This window comes from Paramormyrops kingsleyae, chromosome 17 (genome assembly GCF_048594095.1).
Source record: "Paramormyrops kingsleyae isolate MSU_618 chromosome 17, PKINGS_0.4, whole genome shotgun sequence".
NCBI classification, from domain to species: domain Eukaryota; kingdom Metazoa; phylum Chordata; class Actinopteri; order Osteoglossiformes; family Mormyridae; genus Paramormyrops; species Paramormyrops kingsleyae.
The window spans coordinates 11,621,712-11,642,245 of record NC_132813.1 but is presented as its reverse complement, the minus strand read 5'-3'; the positions used below and the strand labels follow the sequence as shown (position 1 = coordinate 11,642,245).

General features: G+C 37.3%; 2 protein-coding genes across 6 annotated transcripts; one reads left to right on the top strand and one right to left on the bottom strand.

The window, feature by feature from the left end:
* Positions 1-5,869: 5,869 nt before the first annotated feature.
* On the top strand, positions 5,870-8,538 carry LOC111844037 (mRNA decay activator protein ZFP36L1). Its single transcript, XM_023812118.2, has 2 exons — positions 5,870-6,158; positions 6,416-8,538. Exons 1-2 carry the CDS (start codon positions 6,105-6,107, stop codon positions 7,481-7,483), a joined length of 1,122 nt encoding a protein of 373 aa, XP_023667886.1. The 5' UTR covers positions 5,870-6,104; the 3' UTR covers positions 7,484-8,538.
* Positions 8,539-10,359: 1,821 nt separating this feature from the next.
* On the bottom strand, positions 10,360-20,162 carry pld3 (phospholipase D family member 3). 5 transcript variants are annotated; one of them, XM_023812246.2, is made up of 12 exons: positions 20,063-20,162; positions 16,649-16,729; positions 16,303-16,356; positions 15,923-16,080; positions 15,554-15,731; positions 15,322-15,448; positions 14,111-14,238; positions 13,690-13,890; positions 13,215-13,354; positions 12,925-13,090; positions 12,260-12,359; positions 10,360-11,247 (listed from the first exon to the last, which is right to left on the bottom strand). In XM_023812246.2, the coding sequence occupies exons 1-12, from the start codon at positions 20,087-20,089 to the stop codon at positions 11,054-11,056; spliced, it is 1,554 nt and encodes a 517-aa protein (XP_023668014.2). In that variant the 5' UTR covers positions 20,090-20,162; the 3' UTR covers positions 10,360-11,053. The 5 variants fall into 5 exon arrangements, with proteins under 5 accessions (XP_023668014.2, XP_023668017.2, XP_023668015.2 ...); XM_023812249.2 differs by lacking the exon at positions 20,063-20,162 and adding an exon at positions 18,712-18,766; XM_023812247.2 differs by lacking the exon at positions 20,063-20,162 and adding an exon at positions 17,442-18,638.
* Positions 20,163-20,534: the final 372 nt, after the last annotated feature.

The window sequence follows — 20,534 nt, the reverse complement described above, 5'->3', positions numbered from 1 at the left end:
AAACCCATTCAGCCAGTGCAGAGCTGCCTACCTAACCCAGGAAGGAGAGCTAGCTGCGGCGCCACTACGCCACCCCAAGAAACCACTCCAATTTTGTTAGTATGAGAATTAAAGTGATAATTCATAATAATTCCATTTTTAATTAATGTATTATGTTTAGGGGCGGCATGGTGGCAGAGTGATTAGCTCTGTTACCTCACACCTCTGGGATCTGGGTTCGAGTCTCCACCATGGCTCCATGTGTGTGGAGTTTGCATGTTCTCCCCGTGTCGGTGTGGGGATTCCTCCAGGTACTCTGGTTTCCCCCCACAGTCTGAAAGCAGGCTAAGGTGAATTGGAGTTACCAACTTGCCCATTGGTGTGAATGGTGCGTGTGCCCTGCGATTGGATGGTGCCCCATCCCACAGTCTCTAGACCCCCTATGACCCTGAATAGGACAAGCAGTTACAGAAAATGGATGGATGGATGGATGGATGGATGGATATATTACATTTATGGTTGCATTTATATGCCCTGTGATGTATGGGCATCTCAACTAGGGCATATGCCAACCTTGTGCCCGGTGCTGCCTGGATAGGCTGTAACCCTGACCAGGGTAAGCAGTTGGGTGATGAATACCTTCAGAAATCAGTCACACAGTCGTAGCTACCATTCCCATGTAAGTATTTTGAGCATGTTGTGCAGTTTTCAGTGAGACAAGCAGAAAGAGACGCCATACAGCACAGGAAAGTTATGCAACTTGATGCTATTTTTAGCAACTGAAACTACATGCAAGGTCGAAGTCCTCAGAGTTCCTCACACACTAGCAGTTGAAATATGGAATTTCTAACTTGAACTGTAAGATGTCATAATTTGTGTGTCAATTTTTAGTTTTATAACTGCAGTATCTAGTATCAAACTTCATTTATTAAGTATGATTTTGTAACTGCTTTACAGTATAGTTGAAAAGGTAAAAATGCATTTGGGTTTAATCTATTTTCATTTACTTTAGCACCCTTAAGTTGTTGACTCTCTAGCTACATTTTTTATTAGATAGGTCTTGTGATCTGTGAAGTCTAACCCTTACTCACAAATATTGCAAAATAATAATAACGCTTCATTGATACCTTCTGGGGAAGTTCTCTTTTTGACCTACCCTGTCTTCCTCTCCATGACACACGAGAGCCGCCTGCAGCAGCACCCATGGAGCTGGGGGTCAAGGGCCTTAATCAAGGGCCCACAGACATGTGGCTATTCTGCCAAATTTCAGCCTCAAACCAGTGACCTTCCAATCACAGGAATGGAGGCTGAGCCTGCTGAGCCACACACTGCCTCAGAGATTAAGAGGAATGCATGTATTAGTTTATTGAGCAACACTGGAGTTATTTTTGACTGTTTTTGTACATGTGATTCACACATCTTGTGATGTCCATGTGGGAGAGCCACACCATGAAACCTTTAAGTTACCTTAGCGTGTGAATCAGCCGATACTGTGATTTATGTTTACTTACTTAAAGATCCGAGCCTGGTACTGGTCACAGCACTGGTACAGTAATAGGGGGTCTCATGGTTTAACAGATTCTACAGATCTTGCCTTTATGTTGGAATAGGTATAGTGGCATAGGCTCCTTATAATGGGCCCCAGTGCTAGATATTTATTTATTTATTTTTTTGCCTAGATCATATCTTGGAATTATAGGGCACAACTGTGAGGACACCCTGGATTGATTGCCAGGACACACAATAAAACACCACGGGCAATTTAGAGACACTAATTCAACAAACAGCATGTTTTACGGAGTACAGGAGGAAACCTGCACATACAGTGGAAGAACATAGATGGTAATTTTTTATCTATCTATCTATCTATCTATCTATCTATCTATCTATCTATCTATCTATCTAATCTGTCTGTCCTTCTGTCTTTCTGTATGTATGTCCTTCTGTCTTTCTGTCTGCCTGTTTCTGTATCTGTCTGTCTGTCTGTCCGTCTGCCTATCTAATCTAATCTAATCTAATCTAATCTAATCTTGTCCTGTACAAGGTGGTTGGGGGTTGTGGGGGGGGGGGGTTATCCCAGGCAGCACAGGGGCCACAAAGCAGAAGCAGCACACCTTGGTTGGAATGAAGGTAAATGGAATATTGAATATTATGCTGTGAGTTGAAGAACATCAGACTACGGTGTATTTTGAATGAATTTTAAATCAATAACTATTAAATAACCTTGTTGTTTCTGGATGCATGAACAAGTATACGATGCAATATCAGGCAGGCTACCTTTCAGCTATTTCCTTAACATGCAACATTTTCCGTTTGGCGAGCTTATGCCTCTAATGATGTTTATAACTGACTGTGGTTGTAGCCGTTGCGTCCTGATATGGATGAACGTTACATCTGGGCTAACCACAACGTCTTGCACAGTAGTTATCAATATGAAGGCAATGAAAGTGGAAGCTGTAAAAATGCAAAGGAGAACCTTATCAGTACCACATGGACTTGAGTTACCCACAACGTCTTTCTTTTAAGCCACATCCAGCAGTAAAATTTTATTTGTTTAAACAGACTGTTTTATTTATAATCAAAATGTATATTATTTGTAAAACAGTTTTTCATTTATTTATGCATTTTAAGTAATTAACTTTACCTTTAAAACACCTCAAAGCTCCTAATGAAAAGTACTAACTGCAATTATTGATCCATACACCTTTTCAATAATACACAGTGATCTTGCCTTATTTTCATTACGTTTTTGTTTCATGTCCTTTAGTAATTTATGAAAAATAATTAAAATACGGGTGCAACTTTATCTTTTTTATGTCATTTCCAATAGTGGGAAGTTTGAAATTATGTATGAAAGTTCAAAGAAAGAAAAGTTAAGGAACAAATTTACAATTATTCAGGATGCATCTGTGAGATTCAGTTGGCAAAGCAAAAGAGGAGGGTGCAGTTTGTCCAGGAGTAATGCTGGTTAGGCTGGAGTAAACCACGGAGTAAACCATTAAGCCCACCAGCTTGTTACTCAGTATTTCTAAGGAGAGGTGTGAGAAATGGAAATATACCTAAAATCAAAGTTCTAAAAAACTATCTGCAATCTAATATTTAGTCTAATAAATCTTACTGCATATGTGTGTGTCTGTGTGTGTGTATGTGTGTGTGTATGTGTGTGTGTGTGTATACTGAAGCGGTGTTCATCATACCATCCAACAAGGCATCTGTAACTTTTTGGTAAATGGAAAAACTACTTCTTAGTTCCTTACTCAAGGGTGTAGATTTGGGTATTGAGGATAGGTTCATGTCCCCACCAATATTGTGTGTTTGGGGGGGGGGGGGGGCTTATTTGGCCCCTACCAGTGTCGAGACCAAACCTATGTCCTTGCCCATACTACCCAGATAAATAGCTTTTAACATTTCCTTTGACTGCCTAAGACTTCTGCGCAGTACTCTGTGTCTAGGGCAAGTTTGATATATTTGTATACTTTGTTAATTGTAAAGGTTTCTGTATCTCTCAGTTGGCTATGTAAGAACGTCCATCAAAAACCACCATCTATCCCTTCAAATGAGGGTGTTTGAGTTCCAGAAATGGTCTGGGAACCCCTACCTGCAGGTAGGTCTGATGCTTAGCACGGGGAACTGCGTGAGCACATAAATCCTACGCTCTCTTCCTCTACCTGAACAAATTATTTTGCTTACTTGACCAGCATTGGACTCATAACGTATTTAGTGCTGAACAATGACCTGGATAAGTGGCACTGCTGGGTCACTCCATTCCCACCCCGCGCCAGATCTTCAGACGCCCTTGTTTGCTGTCCAGCCATGCGTGTTTCAGCCAGATGAATGTCTTCTTCGACATATGGAATGTCACGACAAAGAGTCTCTTACGAGGCACACAGAGAAGGCGGGGAGTCCACCCCTATCCATGCCTCCATGGTGATAAAGGGCAATTGGCAGATCTGAAGAGACCTAACCCCCCCCCCCCCCTTGCCCTGGCCAAAGAAACAGATGGACGATTCTCTAGAAGAAAAAGTCTTAGGCCTTGGAACAAAAATACAAAATAAACCCGATTCATGTAACAAATGCCACTTTAACATTACAAGCTTTTTCTAATGTTATGCAATATTGCAATTGTGAAGTATAGTTTCATCTTTAGAATGTTAATGTTTAATCATTTTAAAAGCTCTTTTAATAATCGAATAAATTAGTATCTAATTTTTTCCCCAAAGCTTTGCCAGGTTAGGGTTACAGCACAAATTATAAATTTTCAGATTAAAATCTGTAGCTTGGCATTTTAAAACCTAAACATATACATATACATTTTAGTGACGGGTTTGCCAAAGTGGGACATAACTGGTCACTTTTCTGAAACTTGTATATGTACAATATGTACAATAAAAAATCAACATGTCTTGATGTTAGTTTTGCTACTCTGTGTCTACGATTTTGCAAAAAATATAGTTCTACCTTAAATCATTCATTCTCCTTATTCCTTTCACTATGACAATGGTACAAACGTTCTAGGTAATCCAGCCGTTATCAACAGTTATGTAAGTGGTTCAGTCAAATACCAACAGTTGCAAAGTCATTCCTTCCTGACTGAAGAAAAAGCAAAGAGACAGCCTTTGTGGTATTGTAATTCAGCGTTGATATGTATCTCTGTATATGCGGTCTATCTAGTATAATTCAGCCTAACCATTGTATGCTACAAAATATATTGAGTAACCATGCAACTCTTAAATTATTTAAACACATGGTCGTTTGTCCTTTTATAAATTTTCAAATTTCCCCTTGATTGTGAAACCTGGACCCGTTTCTGCAAAAAAAAAAACAAAAAAAAACTGCAGTATGTTTTGTGTCAGGAAGCTGTCAATAAATGGTTAAGGAGAGAAATACATTATTTTTGGTGACTATGGTACTAGAGGGTGAAGGAATGAAAAGAAAAAAACGAATACCAGGCTTGTTTTGGGGGGCGGTGAATGTAGAAAACCAACACGATTGCTTCCACTCTGCCTTAAATATTTTGAGATGTCTGCTGTCCGGGTGGAGCGGAACCTCTTCTATCCAGATAGCTATTGAGAAAGCATATGCATAACCCCATTGTAGTTTGAAACAATTAGCAGAACCTTTCAGTACCAGCCACCTCTGCAGATCCATTGTCCTTAATAAATACTTTTTCAGTCTGACTATTCTACTGCTATTTGGAAAGAGGAAGTATCTTTTCTTTTTGATAAACAGAAGTGTTTTCAACTTTGACACTTGATATGTCACTGTTGTTGCTTTTGGGTTGGTAACATTTTTTGCTAAAAAATAAGTTTGGGCTAAATACATTGTGCAGGGGTACATAAAACAGAACTATATTGAGCATTAAATTGACATGTGATTGCCCACCAATCCACCCCAACTGAGTACTTGGTTTTGCGAGTGGCATGAAAGGAAGAGAAAACAAAGTGAAGTGAAACTGCTTTAACAACAATATCCAGTAAAAACAAGTGACTCTCTCACAGTTCAGCGCACTCTTTAAGAAACAGACATATCTGTTTCTATCACTGATGGTCTATCACTGCACTAAAACAGTGTTTCTACTTTGAAAATGCTGTAAAATGTTCTTTAAACGTAAACTAGAAGATACAAAAAATCCTGAAATATACCAAGATATGAAATTCCTCATTTACCTTCTTTATGATTAATGATGTAATTTTTAGTGCATTAGACATATATTATAAATATCCACTCATCTTACAACTACTTGGCAAGTGCGGGACCATGGAGATATTTAAAAATGTTTCTAAATACATACATTCTTTTCAAATGGTCAATGGAAAAATAACATAAAATAAAAAGGTATTTAAAACCTGTGAGAGATTTATGCTAGTCTGCTAAAACTAAGAGTGAGAATACACTAATTTCAAAATATGTGCTAGCCTATATTGTCAAAGCCCTTGAATAAGGGGTGCATTTTCAAATTAGACTGGGAGGTGCCTCTACTGAAGACACACCTCATTTCTTAAGAGTAGGTGGAGTTCTGTTGCTGTCTGTATATTTACTCAGCTTCTTCAAAGAGCATTTAGTGGACTTGCTGCATCTGGGTAACTTTTTGCATATCTGGATAACTTCTTACAGCAAAAAACATAATGCCCTCAAACTTTCTGACACCCTTTGTGGAGCTGGATGATGAGTTTTCCAAGGTGAGCGTTCATTTTCTGATCTTTAATTTTCTTCACAAATCTTAAGTATTAAATTATAAATAATTTTGTAAATGAGAATTGTTCTGTAATATCTAAGTACATTTGTCAGGAATGCAACTTAATGTAACCACTAATGTAACTTAATGTAATCGCAGTCAGGGTGATATCAGAGGATATTTTAAAAGTGTAGGTTTTCTGTGATACTTTTGACACATTTTATTATTGAGATGTTCTTTTGTATTCCTTTTGTTTGACAGAATTTTCACAGTCTGGATGTGACAGGTGGCACAATATATGCTAATCAAAAGCAGCACACAGTGGGATTTCAACGCAGTCACTCTGTATGTCCTGGCACACTCTTTAACAAGATAAACAGCAGCAGCACTGAAATGGTCAACAAGACTGTCTGCTGGCCAATCCACTATAGAAGCCAGGATTGGAACCAGGACCAGCAACAGAAATTGCCCAGATCCTCGATTAGTCATATTCCTTTTCGCGTCGACCGCTCAGTCAGCATGATCGAGGGAAGCCATGTTAGAATTGGTGTCGGTGAACATGAACAGGCCGTGATGCAGAGCCTTACACCACCTGATTTTAATACAAGCACAAATTCTTTATCATCTCCAAAATCTCCCAGCCCCACATCCCCTTTGTCCACTCGATATAAGACTGAGCTCTGTCGCACTTACGAGGAAAGCGGCACTTGTAAATATGACACCAAATGTCAGTTTGCTCACGGCATAGAGGAGCTACGAGGACTAAACAGGCACCCAAAGTACAAAACAGAACCTTGTCGTACGTTCCACACAATTGGCTTTTGTCCTTATGGTTCGCGTTGCCATTTCATTCATAATGCAGACGAGCAACTACATCAACTGAGAGAGCGGCTCCCAATATTACTCAATGGTTTCCAGTCTGTCCAACAGCATGTGACATCCTCAAAAGCTTCCCTGTTATCTTTCCTCTCTTCACCTGGAACGCCAGAACTCCTGTCCCCTGCCTTCTCGGAATATCTGGAACTAGGGACGATAAAGAACAACTACCCATTATCCACTGAGCTTGGCAGCGATCAGCTTGCCAGCCCTTGCTTTAATGCAATAACCGATTTGACAGGTCATACAAACTATACACTGAAGACCAGTGGCCAGAATCACAGTTTCAATTCATTCCTACTCTCAGAGCGGCCTTTATTACAGAGAACTATATCTGCCGATTCATTGTCTGATCCGGATGGCTACGCGAGTTCTGGCAGTCTGAGTGGCAGTGAATCTCCAAGCCTTGAAGGAAAGCGCCTACCGATTTTCAGTCGTCTGTCAATTCTTTAAAATATATGTGCATATTGCATTTATGAAGCTATTTTGGTATTAATGAATAAACAGTCGAGTTTATCAAAATGAACCCATTATTGTATACTGTTGTATACCAGTTTAGATGTGGTGGGTAGCTTTATAGGAATAGAATTCTGTTTAGGAATTTTTTTGTACCCATTTATAGGAAAAGATGTGCTGAATGAATAGGAAGATATGTTTTGGTAGAGAGGCCTTATCAAGAGTGACTACATAACTGGACATATTTGTCAATTGCAATATAAAAATGATTCATCAAACATAAGCATGATTTTGAATCAAATTTGTGAAAGAATGCTTTAAATCTAATAGTGTATGCTCTGAATCATATTTGTATTTTAAAATGTTGTAAGATAGTCTAACCACAGGACTTTTATTTTATGATTATGGATTTTATTTTCTTTTTTATTTATTCCTGTATTATTATACAGATTGTGATGAATTCAATGAAAAAATGCTTTGAGTAGCTTAATCACTTTTTCGTTAGTAAAAATTTACTGCCAATTTCAGTTTTTCATATCTGACATTTTGTATTGTACACATGAAAATGCTTATCATTAAGATTTTATCTTGCAAGACAAATTTTTACAGTTTTGGAAATGCAACGTTTCAGGAGTCTTAGAAACAGTGGACTAGTCATTGTAGTCAAAGTAAATGATTTTGTTGGTCATTTGATATCCTCAGATGATTCAAAGAAGAGCATTTTTAGTAGAAATACTATGTATTTAATTAGATGATTGAACTAAGTTTGCCTTCATGTGTTTTTATTATGTTTTATTTCATGCTTGTTTCAAATATTTAGGTAAATGTTTCATATTGGTGGAAACAAAGTGTTGCATCTGCCTTAACCTTTTGACTTTGGCATATACAGTTGTAAATTATAAACCTATTTATTTCGTTATTAAGTAAAACTATATTTTGCAAGTCGGCTATAAATAATTTAACATATTTTTACACAGCAGTGCATTAAATCTTACTGTTTAATATATTTTTGACACTTTTAAAATAAAACTGTTCATCTTAAAAATTACATTTTATCTCTTGTATGTTCTACACATTCATTTGTATTCATTCAGTTACTCATAATAGTTTCTCAATATATGTACAGTACATATAGTGTATTCGTAGTGTTTTATATACCTCAAATATATATTTAAAAACTGTATTTGAATTAATTGAACTATAATTACAACAAAATGAACACAATACATACAAAACTGACAAAAAATATTAGGTTTTATATATAATTTTTTTTTTTTTTAATAAATGGATATATATATATATATATATATATATATCCAATAAAATCCAACCTAAACTCCTATTAAACAATAAGGAGAAAAAGAACAATTCTTACAATGCAATCTATTGTGACGGTGGGTCCCTTTGTAACCACATCTGTATGCTAATGAAGGTGGTGTAAAGGAACTGAAAAGAGAGAGTAATGTTCAATGTCCATTCATGGATTACAGACCCTGTCCCGCAAAGGAGAGAAGGAAGCAGAGCTGCAACTTTTCAGCTGAGTTTGTGTTTGTGGGAATGGGGGAGTTTAGCCATTTTTTTTCTTCTTTTCAAAAAGCATTTGACAGGGCTTTAGTGATGTCCTTACGGGAGGTCAAACAGTCACGACCTTGGCTGCTTTCGTTTGCTGTCTTTTGTTCAGCCTCCCAAAGCCTCAGTGATATATATGAGTGGTGCAATGTTTTAAAATAAAACAGAAATTTGCTCAGTCAAAGTAACAGTAGCCTTAATTGTTATTGTGCATTATTGTATATAGCTTCCGATGTTGCAAAAACTCTTTCATATGACTCATAATCATAATGCATGATTTTCCATGCTCATAGATTTATCTACAAGCCAGATTTTATTATTTTTTTGCTCACTAATTTCTCAGTGTAAGGAACTTGCTATTTTTCATGCTTGTTTGTTTTTCCATTGAGTAAGGTATTTGATGGTAGAGTACCATTATAATTAAGAGTTACAATTATTTAAATTATATAATGGTAGGAACTTCAGAAAAGTGATTATGCCATTTGGAGATGAACCAAAGCAAAGTCCAGCAAAGTCATTGGAGATGAAATCCAAGGATGGTTTGGAGGACCTAATATTCCTTAATTCTTTAACAAATTAATCCTTTTAAAAAAAACAATGTCACTATCTCATCTTCAAAGTACGCTTCTCAACAATGAATAGCTTGCCATCCAAAGGCATGCATAAATGTACACCACTGAATGGGAAATTCAAAATAACCTTCGCTCCAGCCAGTTCAATGTGTCCCAACTAGCTGCACATCTATTACATCTATTAAATTAGCACATTTCCTCTAGGACTTTATATGCTTTAGACCAAATTTAAAGTTGCAAACGCCAACAACCTGCCAAATTTTATAGCTGAAATCTTTCTCAATTTTCAAACTGATCATTGATGCTACATCAACAGGTGATACCTATTAGCATTTCCAAAACCATTTCTGAAGACTAACAAACATTTAACTCCAACAGCTAGCTATTAAACCTTAACGTTTGCTCTATTTATCTGTCCGGAGAGAGCATTTCCTTCACTAATAAATAAATGTTAATGTCATTATACAGTTTGTTTAGGGACACATATCACGCATTTCATCTACTCATGTCTGTATGATAAAATCAGCCAATCATAGATATTGATGTCATGTTTTTCTCCATTTCGGTTTTTGTAATTACCTTTTAATTGTAACTTTTAGGCAGGAGTTAGGGTTACCTTGGTGTGGGTCATGAGAGCACCTCAAATACAGCAACCCAAAAATGAATCCATGCAAGACTCTCATTTGGCGATTTTGATAAATAGGTTTTTGATAGCAATGAAATGCCATTGGACCAAGGGAAGAAACTAGAGTTTTTAATAAGCATTTCCAAATGATGGATAATGATGGATAGACCCAATCTAACATTCACTCAACACACACACAGATTATAATGATATGAAACATACACACAATGGTGTTTAAAAATGCATTTTAAAACAGAATCAAATATGCTTGATTTATTCCTGAAGTTCAGTGGAATTTAGATAATGCCATTATAATCATTAACACATCAAACTAGGTTATTTTTGCAGACAATTTGCCATACAATACCATAACCCAAACAACAATTTGTAACAATATGACTTTTTCTGACTGTCCAAGACTTATCAACAAGACATTGGAGTAATGTATACAAATCAAGAGATCACTCTCCTGATAAATGGTACTTTAGGAAAGTAGGGTATGACCACTTGGCCCAAATTGTACAAAAAAACCCTAATACAGTACATTTGGTTCAAGCACATCTTGGGAATAACACCTGATTCTCACAAATGTTACAATTCATCATGGTTTGGAGAAATAATTCCTATCTTAAACATCCTTCAGCAGTGGAACTTGGGAAAAAATCATAATCTTACCAAATTGGTATTTAATAACCCCTTTCCACAGCATTTTCCAAACAAAATAAAGGCATTGTACAAAGCAACAAGGGTGTCACCGCTAAAAAACAGTACTATTTCTCTATTAGCACCTTCCCGTCTGACTCAGCGGTAACACAGCTGTCTTGTGTCAGTGTGCTGATATAATGGCGTGCTGTACACTGAGTCCCAGTCTCTCAAAAATACAGCTTGGAGCTGCCTTTGGACCGTAGTCTCTGGTGATGGGGCTGCAGTCTGATTCACCACTAATGCTGACCCTGCTGTGTTCAGAAAGTAGTCTCCTGACCAGTTTGAGGTTCCTGAGTGGGGGTAAAAAACATCAAGTCAGATACAGTAAGTGGGTTACAATGCATTTCTGTCATCCTTTGTTTTCAGTTGTCTTTTCATCGGTAACTAAAGATAAATGGAAAGCAAAATATACAGGAATCCCCTCCTTTAATGCATGTTAGCTTTACGCCACTTCGCTTTTACGAAAGACCGACATTAGCACCTGTTATCTCTAACCGAAAGAAATCCAAAGATGATTTTCACTTTTGCGAAAAAGGCATTTAGTGTTTGCTGTATCAGTGAGCCAGGTATCAATATACAGTCATGTGCTGTATAACAACATTTCGGTCAACTGCAAAGATGACCGTGATCCCAAAAGAAACGTGCTTCGTAACGTCATAGCGCAACGCATTGCTCACGTGTTTGTGGTGATGCTGGTGTAAACAAACCCACTACACTGTTGGCCGTATAAAACTATAGCACATACAATTATGTACAGTACAAAATATTTGATAATGATAACAAATAACTGCGTTACTGTTTTATGTAGTACTATACTGTAATTTATATCGTTATTTAGGCTATAGCATGTAGCCTAGGTGTGTGTAGGCTATACCATCTAGGTTTGTGTAAGTATACTCTATGATGCTCTCACAACGGTGAAATCGCCGAATTAGGTTTTTTTCAGTATGTATCCCTGTGGTTAAGCGACGCATGACTGTATCGATTCTGGTAAGTGAATCCACATCGATACATTATTTCTACTGTGATTTTATCATATCATTCCTGCTTTTACTTTAAGTTAGTGTTATTTTAGGTTTTGTGTGTTATTTTGTATGATTTGTTAGAATTTTTTGGCCTGGGGACAGTCAAAAAGTTTTCCCATATAAATGAATGATAACTGCTTCTTCGCTTTACACCATTTTGGCTCAGAAAAGGTTTCATAGGAACACTGTACTTTCAGATAGCGGGGGAAAACCTGTACATTACAATCAGTTACAACAAACATTTCTCATCATTCGACTGAAGTGACCAGGCACATACCAATGTATGCCACCTTGTCTGTGACCATATACTTGTTGTGGTTGACTCTTGCATATGGGATTTCTTTTTGACTAGGACTGGAGGGCACAACAAACAGTTTCTGTGGGATAAAGTTACATTTAGCAACAATAAAGTTACATTTAGCAACAATACTGAAGAGTTGGAAAGTTCAGGTCCAGAAAGTTCAAATCCAGACCAAGTTTTCGTTTCACTGAACCAGCTGAGTACTCTGTGAATGTGTCTCATACTCAACTGATTGGCTGAAACAAAATCTTGGTCTGGAGTCAGGTACTTTCTGAACCTGAACTTTCCCCCTCTGCATTATTTAAATATCAACAAAGAATTCAACCAAGCTTCATGCCATTTCTTATTTTTACAACAATATGTGAAATAAATGTATAACATACTTCATACAGTTCGATTTATTTTTATGCAGCACTTGTCACTATACAGTTCCTCCAAACGCATTGGACAAGAGTTTGTGTCTATCCATTATTACACAATTTATATAAAAAGTGCATGAAACAGGGAAAGGGGAAGAGGGAAAGGAAGAATGTCAGAAGACACTGGAGGAGAGGAACCAAAAAGGTCAGACCAATGTCTGTTAAAGATTTACTGTTAATAATTTATAGGAAATTGCCATTAAAGTTGAAGGTGTCACTCACCACCTGGATATCCAGTTTACTCTTTTGGTATTGAACGGCAGCCAATGAAAGTAGGAAGGGAAACATGGCAGGTGGAGAATTACCCCAGCAGCTGATCAGAAGGCGCACACGCACCGCTCTCTCATACGCCACCCGTCGCAACTGAGTGTCAATCTCTGACCAGTATCTGCAAATCAAGGAAGCAAAAGAAAGAAAAAAAAAAAAAACATTGGACAAACATCAGCTACAAATGCAATTTCTGCTTCTCTGCATTGCTAAAATGTGTTAATTTGCCAATGCAAATGTGATACCTTTTTGATTGAGAATATTCCATTGTAGGTAGGTAGTTCATGACAGCAATGTAGACAAATTCTTGAGCATCATCGATCACACTAAGGATGGCATCCAAATCCTGGGTTCTTCCATCAGCACATAGTGAGGGTGGAGAACTCTGTTTTCAAGTTTTGAGGTTTTTTTTTTTTAATTAAAATACGTATTCAGGATTATTTGCATTACATATCTCACATAAATAAGGAGATCAAAGAAGCAAAATCTCATCCAATCTGGGAAGGTCAACAGAGGTGGACCAAGTTAGTACTTCAACAGCGGCGGGGTTGGTTAGTAACATTCCCTGGAACTGCGCATGCAAAAAAGAAAAATGCGCAAATAAACCCAGTGAAACTGAAATATAAAGTCATCTAAAGGTAAAAAAAAGAAACAATACAATGGAAGCCAGTGAACAGTGTAGTTATATTACAATTACAATTCCCTCAGTGATATATTTACCGATAAATACGCAGTTGAGGAGGTTCCATTGAGGGGCAGCTCTAGGGGTGATGTCTTGTTGTATGAGGTAGAATAACTATCTGGCCAATGTGAAGGAATGCCTTTCCCAGCCTGACCCAAGTACCAGTACGCTTCAAAGATTTTCCCCAAATCTTCAGCCAAACAGCTACAATTGTAGACGGCAACTCCCAGCTCTTTCACCTGAATGTAAGATGAGGCCATAGCAGATAAGACTAACTGTGCAGGATTCCAGTGATGCATAAACCGTATAAAAAAAAAGATATATACAGACTGAAGAACACAATCACCAACCAAATATTTATTTTCTCACACCTTGTTTGTATTCCTCAAAAACTAAGAGTTTGGCATTCTCACAATCCAGTCTGACCAAGGGATGAACTCGGTCAATGGACAACGTCACCTGAGTCAGAGACCGCCAGTCCATGTTAGCACTTCCAAGGTAGATATGCTTCTTGTCAATCACCCAGAACTTTGTGTGTAGCACACCGGTAGTCAGATTTCGCATATTCACCAGCCTCACATCAGCTCCTAAAAATACAACAGTACAGGCATATAAATAGCACAGTGCAACACAAAAAAAAATATTCTTTATATTCTCAGCTAGAGAGAAGCACACTAGTCAGCTGTTCAGGTACAAAATATAAGACGAACAGTAAGGCAAAGTCTCATCTACAATGTCCGTCTCGCTTCAATGACCCTATTGAAACTTCAGATCTCAAAGACAAAATTGTGGGATATTTCAAGTTGGAGTGAACTAAACAGAACAGAATATAGTAGTTAAATATAATATTCATTAAAATGTATGCTGAAATTGGTGGGACTGTTGCTAATGGTTCCTACTGCTATTTGGCAAACCATCCATAATATGCTATACTGAGCTGGAAAATTATCTTGGTCCCTTGCTCATACAGGCTTAAGTAAGCTATGGTTTAAACCAATATTAATTTGGTAAAGTCCAACACATGACAGTAAATATACGGTACGTATTCCAACCTATTTGACATAGATGAAAATGAAAGTTTCTTCTAAAACTGTATGGTGCCAGCACCAATAACTAGCTGAGCAAAGTCCTTAAAACGGAAAGGAAAAACATTTTTGGTAAAACTGTAAAGTGTATATTTTGCCATTTTTATTAATGAGCTCAAGTGCAATTTCAATAGGTAAGTTTGATACCGATGACTCAATACAAGTGTAGCATATACCAGCACTGTAGCCAAAGGACACCGCAGTTTCAGTTTGTTACTAGTCTTGCCAGTGGTCAGTACTACGAAGCGGGTTTACTGGCTTATCGGGGTAACTTGTTGGAGTTAAGGTACCACAGTTTAAATGGACTTCATATTTGTTCACTTACATTTCGCCCAGACTACCTTAAATCCGACAAGTTACCCTGATAAGCCAGTAACCCCGCTTCGTAGTACAGACCACTGTTCTCTTTGGTCTATTAACCAGAAGCAGAAAGCAGATTAAGGTGTTTTACTTCTCTGGAATAGGGTTTTTTAAAGATTATATTTTCTAGAATTGATTAGATATTTATATTTTTAATTGGAAACTGCAATAAAAAAAATAGGATTTTCAATTGTCCATAAAGGTTCTTGTACTTGAGTTTCTCACCTGCTTGCATTAACATGTTCAGATCTTCAATGGGCTGAGACTTGTCAGGGACATTGACCGCAATGCGAACAGACACATCACTTTCCTTCCCTGCCAGATGGATCAGTTTTTTCAAAATTTGCTCACCCTAAAAAAGGAAGACAAACAAAAAAGGAACACTAGCCTCAAAACCTCAAGCAGACCCTGCTGGTGTCCTGACAGAAGATCAGAAACATATCTATGAAAACTAGACCTGATAGGCTGTAGGTTCATGGGTGCCCGTGTCTTTGTTGGTCAGTGTCCAATAGAAAGAGGCGATGTCAATGCTGCTCTGAGCCTCACCAATCAGATTTAGCCAGGACTGGTAGATGGAAGGGTTGATGCTGGAGTTAAACTCCAGTCCCTCAGGAATGCTTTCAACCAACACAATCCTACAGCAATCCAAAAGTAAATAAATTATCTTTGACCACGTCGACACTCTTAAAAGTATTCTAAAAGGAACTGAAAAAACATTTACCTAACTTCAGGTCCTTTAAATACCACTCTTTTTAAATAAAACATTTCAGAAATTCGATAGCCATTTCAAGCATTTATTCAAACACAAGTTGACCTGCAAGCTCACCTGCAGGAATCAGAACAAGTTTTGCCATGGGCAACTGAGATGTTGTGGGCATGCACTTCCAGGTCAGTGGGAGATGGTGGGGCCAGTAGTTTTTGAAGATACAGAACAGCAAACAACAGCGTGGCCAGGCAGGAACATAACAGGCAAAGCCTATAGAACTGCACAGTAAGAAAATCAGTGAATATTATTAAATACATAATACTGAAAACTAATTACTATGAATATTGCATTGTGTCATCACTGAACGATTCCACATAGAAATTTGCATTTCATAATGTGGGTGAAAACAGCAGACTTCTGAAAACTGCTGTATTTCATGCACTGTTGCTTAATATTAAATATTTTTATAAGTTGTGTTTGTAAGCTATTTGTTAAGATACCTTGTGCTCTTCACAATGAGATTGCTTCTCCGGAAATGTTTTTAACATAACCATCTGCAAAGAATATATTTGTACACTGTTTAGATAATAATCTTAGGTATGATTTATTATATAAGGATGCATCCCAATAACATCAATAATAATAATAATAATAATAATGAAAATAAAAAAATCAAACCGTACACTGTATGGCAGAATAACCGTTTTAATTGATTTCATTGCAAGATTATGCATTATGTCAACTAAATAGCAATACATAATTGTATAAACAATAAATTGTTACATTTTGTTTAAACTGTAACAACCTGTATCCCAACATAAAATAAGGGTGATAACGGGGACATACCTTCTTATATGGAAGGACAGAGTTTGTTTTTGTATACATGAATAACCAGTGATCTTCCAAAGTTAGAATTGTTTTACAACCCTAAAACACAAAAAATACACCATCTAGTATTTTCTAACACAAGGCAACTTTGTTTACTTTATACGACAGCCAATATAGAATGATACATTTAATATAAGATTTATATGCAACAAGCCTGTGTGTGGTGGCATAAAAAATTCGTGCATTTGAACTGGTTAATTCACGTTACATGCCGTTTTAGAAATATCATGTTTATTTGTGTATATGCATGCCTTGTTTCAACTATTTCTGAGCTATACACTCTGTAGACTAACTACGGGCATTTTTGATTGTGCGGTCATGGCAAGCTTAATTTTGACAAATTCATCGCATCTTTACTGTAGCATTTTTTCGAATCATAAAAAAGAGATTAGCGACTAAGTAGATCGAAAGCACTTGTTGGTTTTTGCTGATATCAACAAATACACGTGTTCAGCAGAAAGACCACCTAGCCTAAACAAGGTATAATTTCTTGCAATGTAATTCTAGACAAAAAGATTAGATGTAAAATAAATAAATAAATAAATAAAAGAATAGCCATTTACCACCGCGTTTAAGTTTTCATAATGCTAATATATTGCTCGGGGGATTAAGGGGTACTGGATGTATTTGTGAGGTAGCTGTAAAACAGGGAGGTTTTAGTCACAATTCAAAACCCCCTTCCAAATCGCTGCTTTATTTAAATATGTAATCATCATACAGTTTTACTCATGATACTGATTTACAGACATACATATAATCCCGCCATTTTCTCTTGAATTGCCAGTTACTCAAATACTTGCAAGTTTCTCGCTCAACCCAAAATGTCCGCTTCAGAAGGATCTGGCATCAACCGTTTTGATCTTTCCGAAACAAATGTATACTCTTAAGAAGGGAAAAAAATAAATCGTGTGACTTCTCCAGCATGGCCACCTCTGATCGACCTGGCTGCCCCTACTGTAAAGTGATAAGTATACCGTTTTGCCTGTGTTTTCTCTACATTAAACTCTCCCCTCGTCCCCTTCCCCACGCGAATCCACTCACTCCCTTTCGCGTTCGCTCTCTCTCACCCCGCCCCCCAAACCATCAGGTTTGCTGCTTTGATTGGTCCGCTGGCCCATCACTCTTGTGCGAGACTGATTCGGGGCCCACCTCCTTTGTTAGCGTCCATCCAATAGAAGAAGGATGGCGCGGCACGTTTGACAAGCGCCGGTATCCGAAATGTCGGTGCAGCTTCTTACATTGCCAGCACTCACGCTTTCGGAATCTCACGCTCACGGAACATCTATATTATTCCATTATACACCTAAAATTAGTCACATCAAAAGCTTTGGAGTAGCTTACGGAACCCTACACACTATGTGCAAGGTGATAAAACTCACATACACCATGTAATTGCGTGTACAGACTTGTCTCGAATTGAGCTACATTAAAGTGGGCAACACCGGAGGAACATTCACAACCTGTGTCAACAGGCAATGAAAGATGACAACCTTTTCAATTAAACATTTTAATAAGTTCTGTTAATCAATTTGAAATGGTTTGAAAATTAGTTGTTATATTTAATCAGTGAATGACTTTTGTCTCAAGCACAACAGGAAAATTAACATACCTTATTGATTTAAGTATGCTAAATGTAAGATGAGAATAATAGTACATTACATTATAGTATTGTAACAGAAATCAAATGGTAGAAGCTTGACAGCCCTTTCTTTATCAACTCCTATGAAATAGACTTTATACAGACCACTTTTGCTTTTCTATTTCAGTGTATTGGTGTGAACTTTTTACAGAATGTCTGAAAGGATAACTATGCTTAACAGTAACGGTCCCGGCCTACATGGTACCCCCCATACAAGGGCGTAACTTTGGCTGGAACATTGGGGGGGTCGAGGTCTCCACCCATTACAGGGGAAACATGCATGATTATTGGGGGGGTCATATTGGCTGGATCTAATTATTGGGGGGGGGGGGGGTCATGACCCCCCCTAACCCCCCTGGAAATTACGCCCATGCCCCCATACCAGGCAAAGTGAAATTGGCTGGCAAGTCGGCACCCCCTCCAAAGTTGATGCTTCTCATATTCTGAAGTTCAGTGCAGTGAGACCAGCTGTCAGAAGTGAAAATCCCAGTGACGCAGACAATGTTAAGGGAGGCACAGAAATATTAAGAAACTACAAGAAACACACTCTACTGAAGGGACTCTCAAGATGAACCCAAAAGTGAGGGATTTGCAAAACAAACTACTCGTATGAGTGTTTTAGGACAATCTTATCACGTTGCTCTGGGATCAATAAACTCTTTATCATAAACCATTTTGGTTTTATTGTAAGCTGTTGATCATTTTATGGAAGACACTTCTCTTTTAGATAAAAGGAAGTTTCATGGGAAAGTATTTCAAGTTTTACACAATTTTCTAAACGAATTTTCTTTTAGATGTTCTAGCTCTTGTTCATTGTATGTGAAGAATTTGATAGCTGCAGGACTGAAGGTCTTTTATTTCATACTGAGTATGTTTTCCATTTTTGTTCTTTTACAGGGTTGTCTCCTTGACCTGAAATGAACTGAATAAATACGAAGATTTTTTTCTATAGAAAATACTGGGACGTTTTTTTTTGTCAAGAACGCTGCTCTTAAGAAGAAGCCTACTTAATTTCAGAAATTCTGAAGTCACTTCGTAACGTCGTATGTGTATTAAGGTATCATATATAACAACTATAGATAGATAGATAGATAGATAGATAGATAGATAGATAGATAGATAGACTGAATTTAAGATACTAACAACGCGTAAGCTTCACATCGACACACTTCCAAATTGTTTAATTATAATCATTAAGTGAATTAAGTTTAAATAATGATAAATAAAGCGTTACTTCTCGCACAAAACTGCCAGTCTCCCGTTAAGATAGTGTTTAAGCAACAAGGAGCGTCCGGTTTCAAAATAAAAGTCAAAATAATAACGTCGTTGTATACCTTTCTCTTGTAAATACAGACATTAAGCAAGACACATAAATATATCGAAATTATTATGTTCCACGCACATTACGTTGTAGGTCTAGTGTGAGGTACACACACATGTGTTAATTAGAAAAATAATGCATTTAAATTTTTTTGGATTTAATTAAACTTGCATTATTTCATAAAAACTATAAACACAATACTAGTACAGAAGTGGGTAGTGTGTTTTAAATTAAATACGAACTGAGCGTGAGAGAGCAGTAATTTTTCTAACTGAGGTACAACTTGAAGCCATGTCAGTTAAATTCTAAAAACTCCAGAATACTAGAACAATAATAACCTAACCTTTCGTTAAATTAACAATTTAATTAAAGTAACAAACGTTTATAATCTAATTTGTTTATTGTTACATACCTGACAGGAACACTGACTGACTATCATTTGCTGACTTTTACTTCAGTAGAAACACTCCAAAATTAAAACTTAGAAATGAAATGCAACTCGTGATTGCGAGAAGAACTGCGCTTGCGCAAACACCCGGAAGTTCCTTTGTAAGGAAAGCAAAATTTTCAATAAAGGTCTTGTATTTGCAAAGTTTTGGGCCCTATAAATTCGGGCAACGTTAAGTACTAGGCTTCATTTAGGGGGATTAAAGTCCCCCTCCTTTCTCTCAGTCAGCATAAATGCTCATTTATTAATTCAGTTCCACGACTAAACTATTTAGTGCAAAACTTTTTGTGTAAAACCTGACTGTCAAGCAGCACCACGTGCAGCAGTAAATTATAATGAAATTCTTCTCTGATTACTCCACCTCTTTTTCGATTGGTTGGTTTGAACCGAACCGAAGATTCTACAGTAAAGCTTACTTGTATTTTGCTCAGAACAC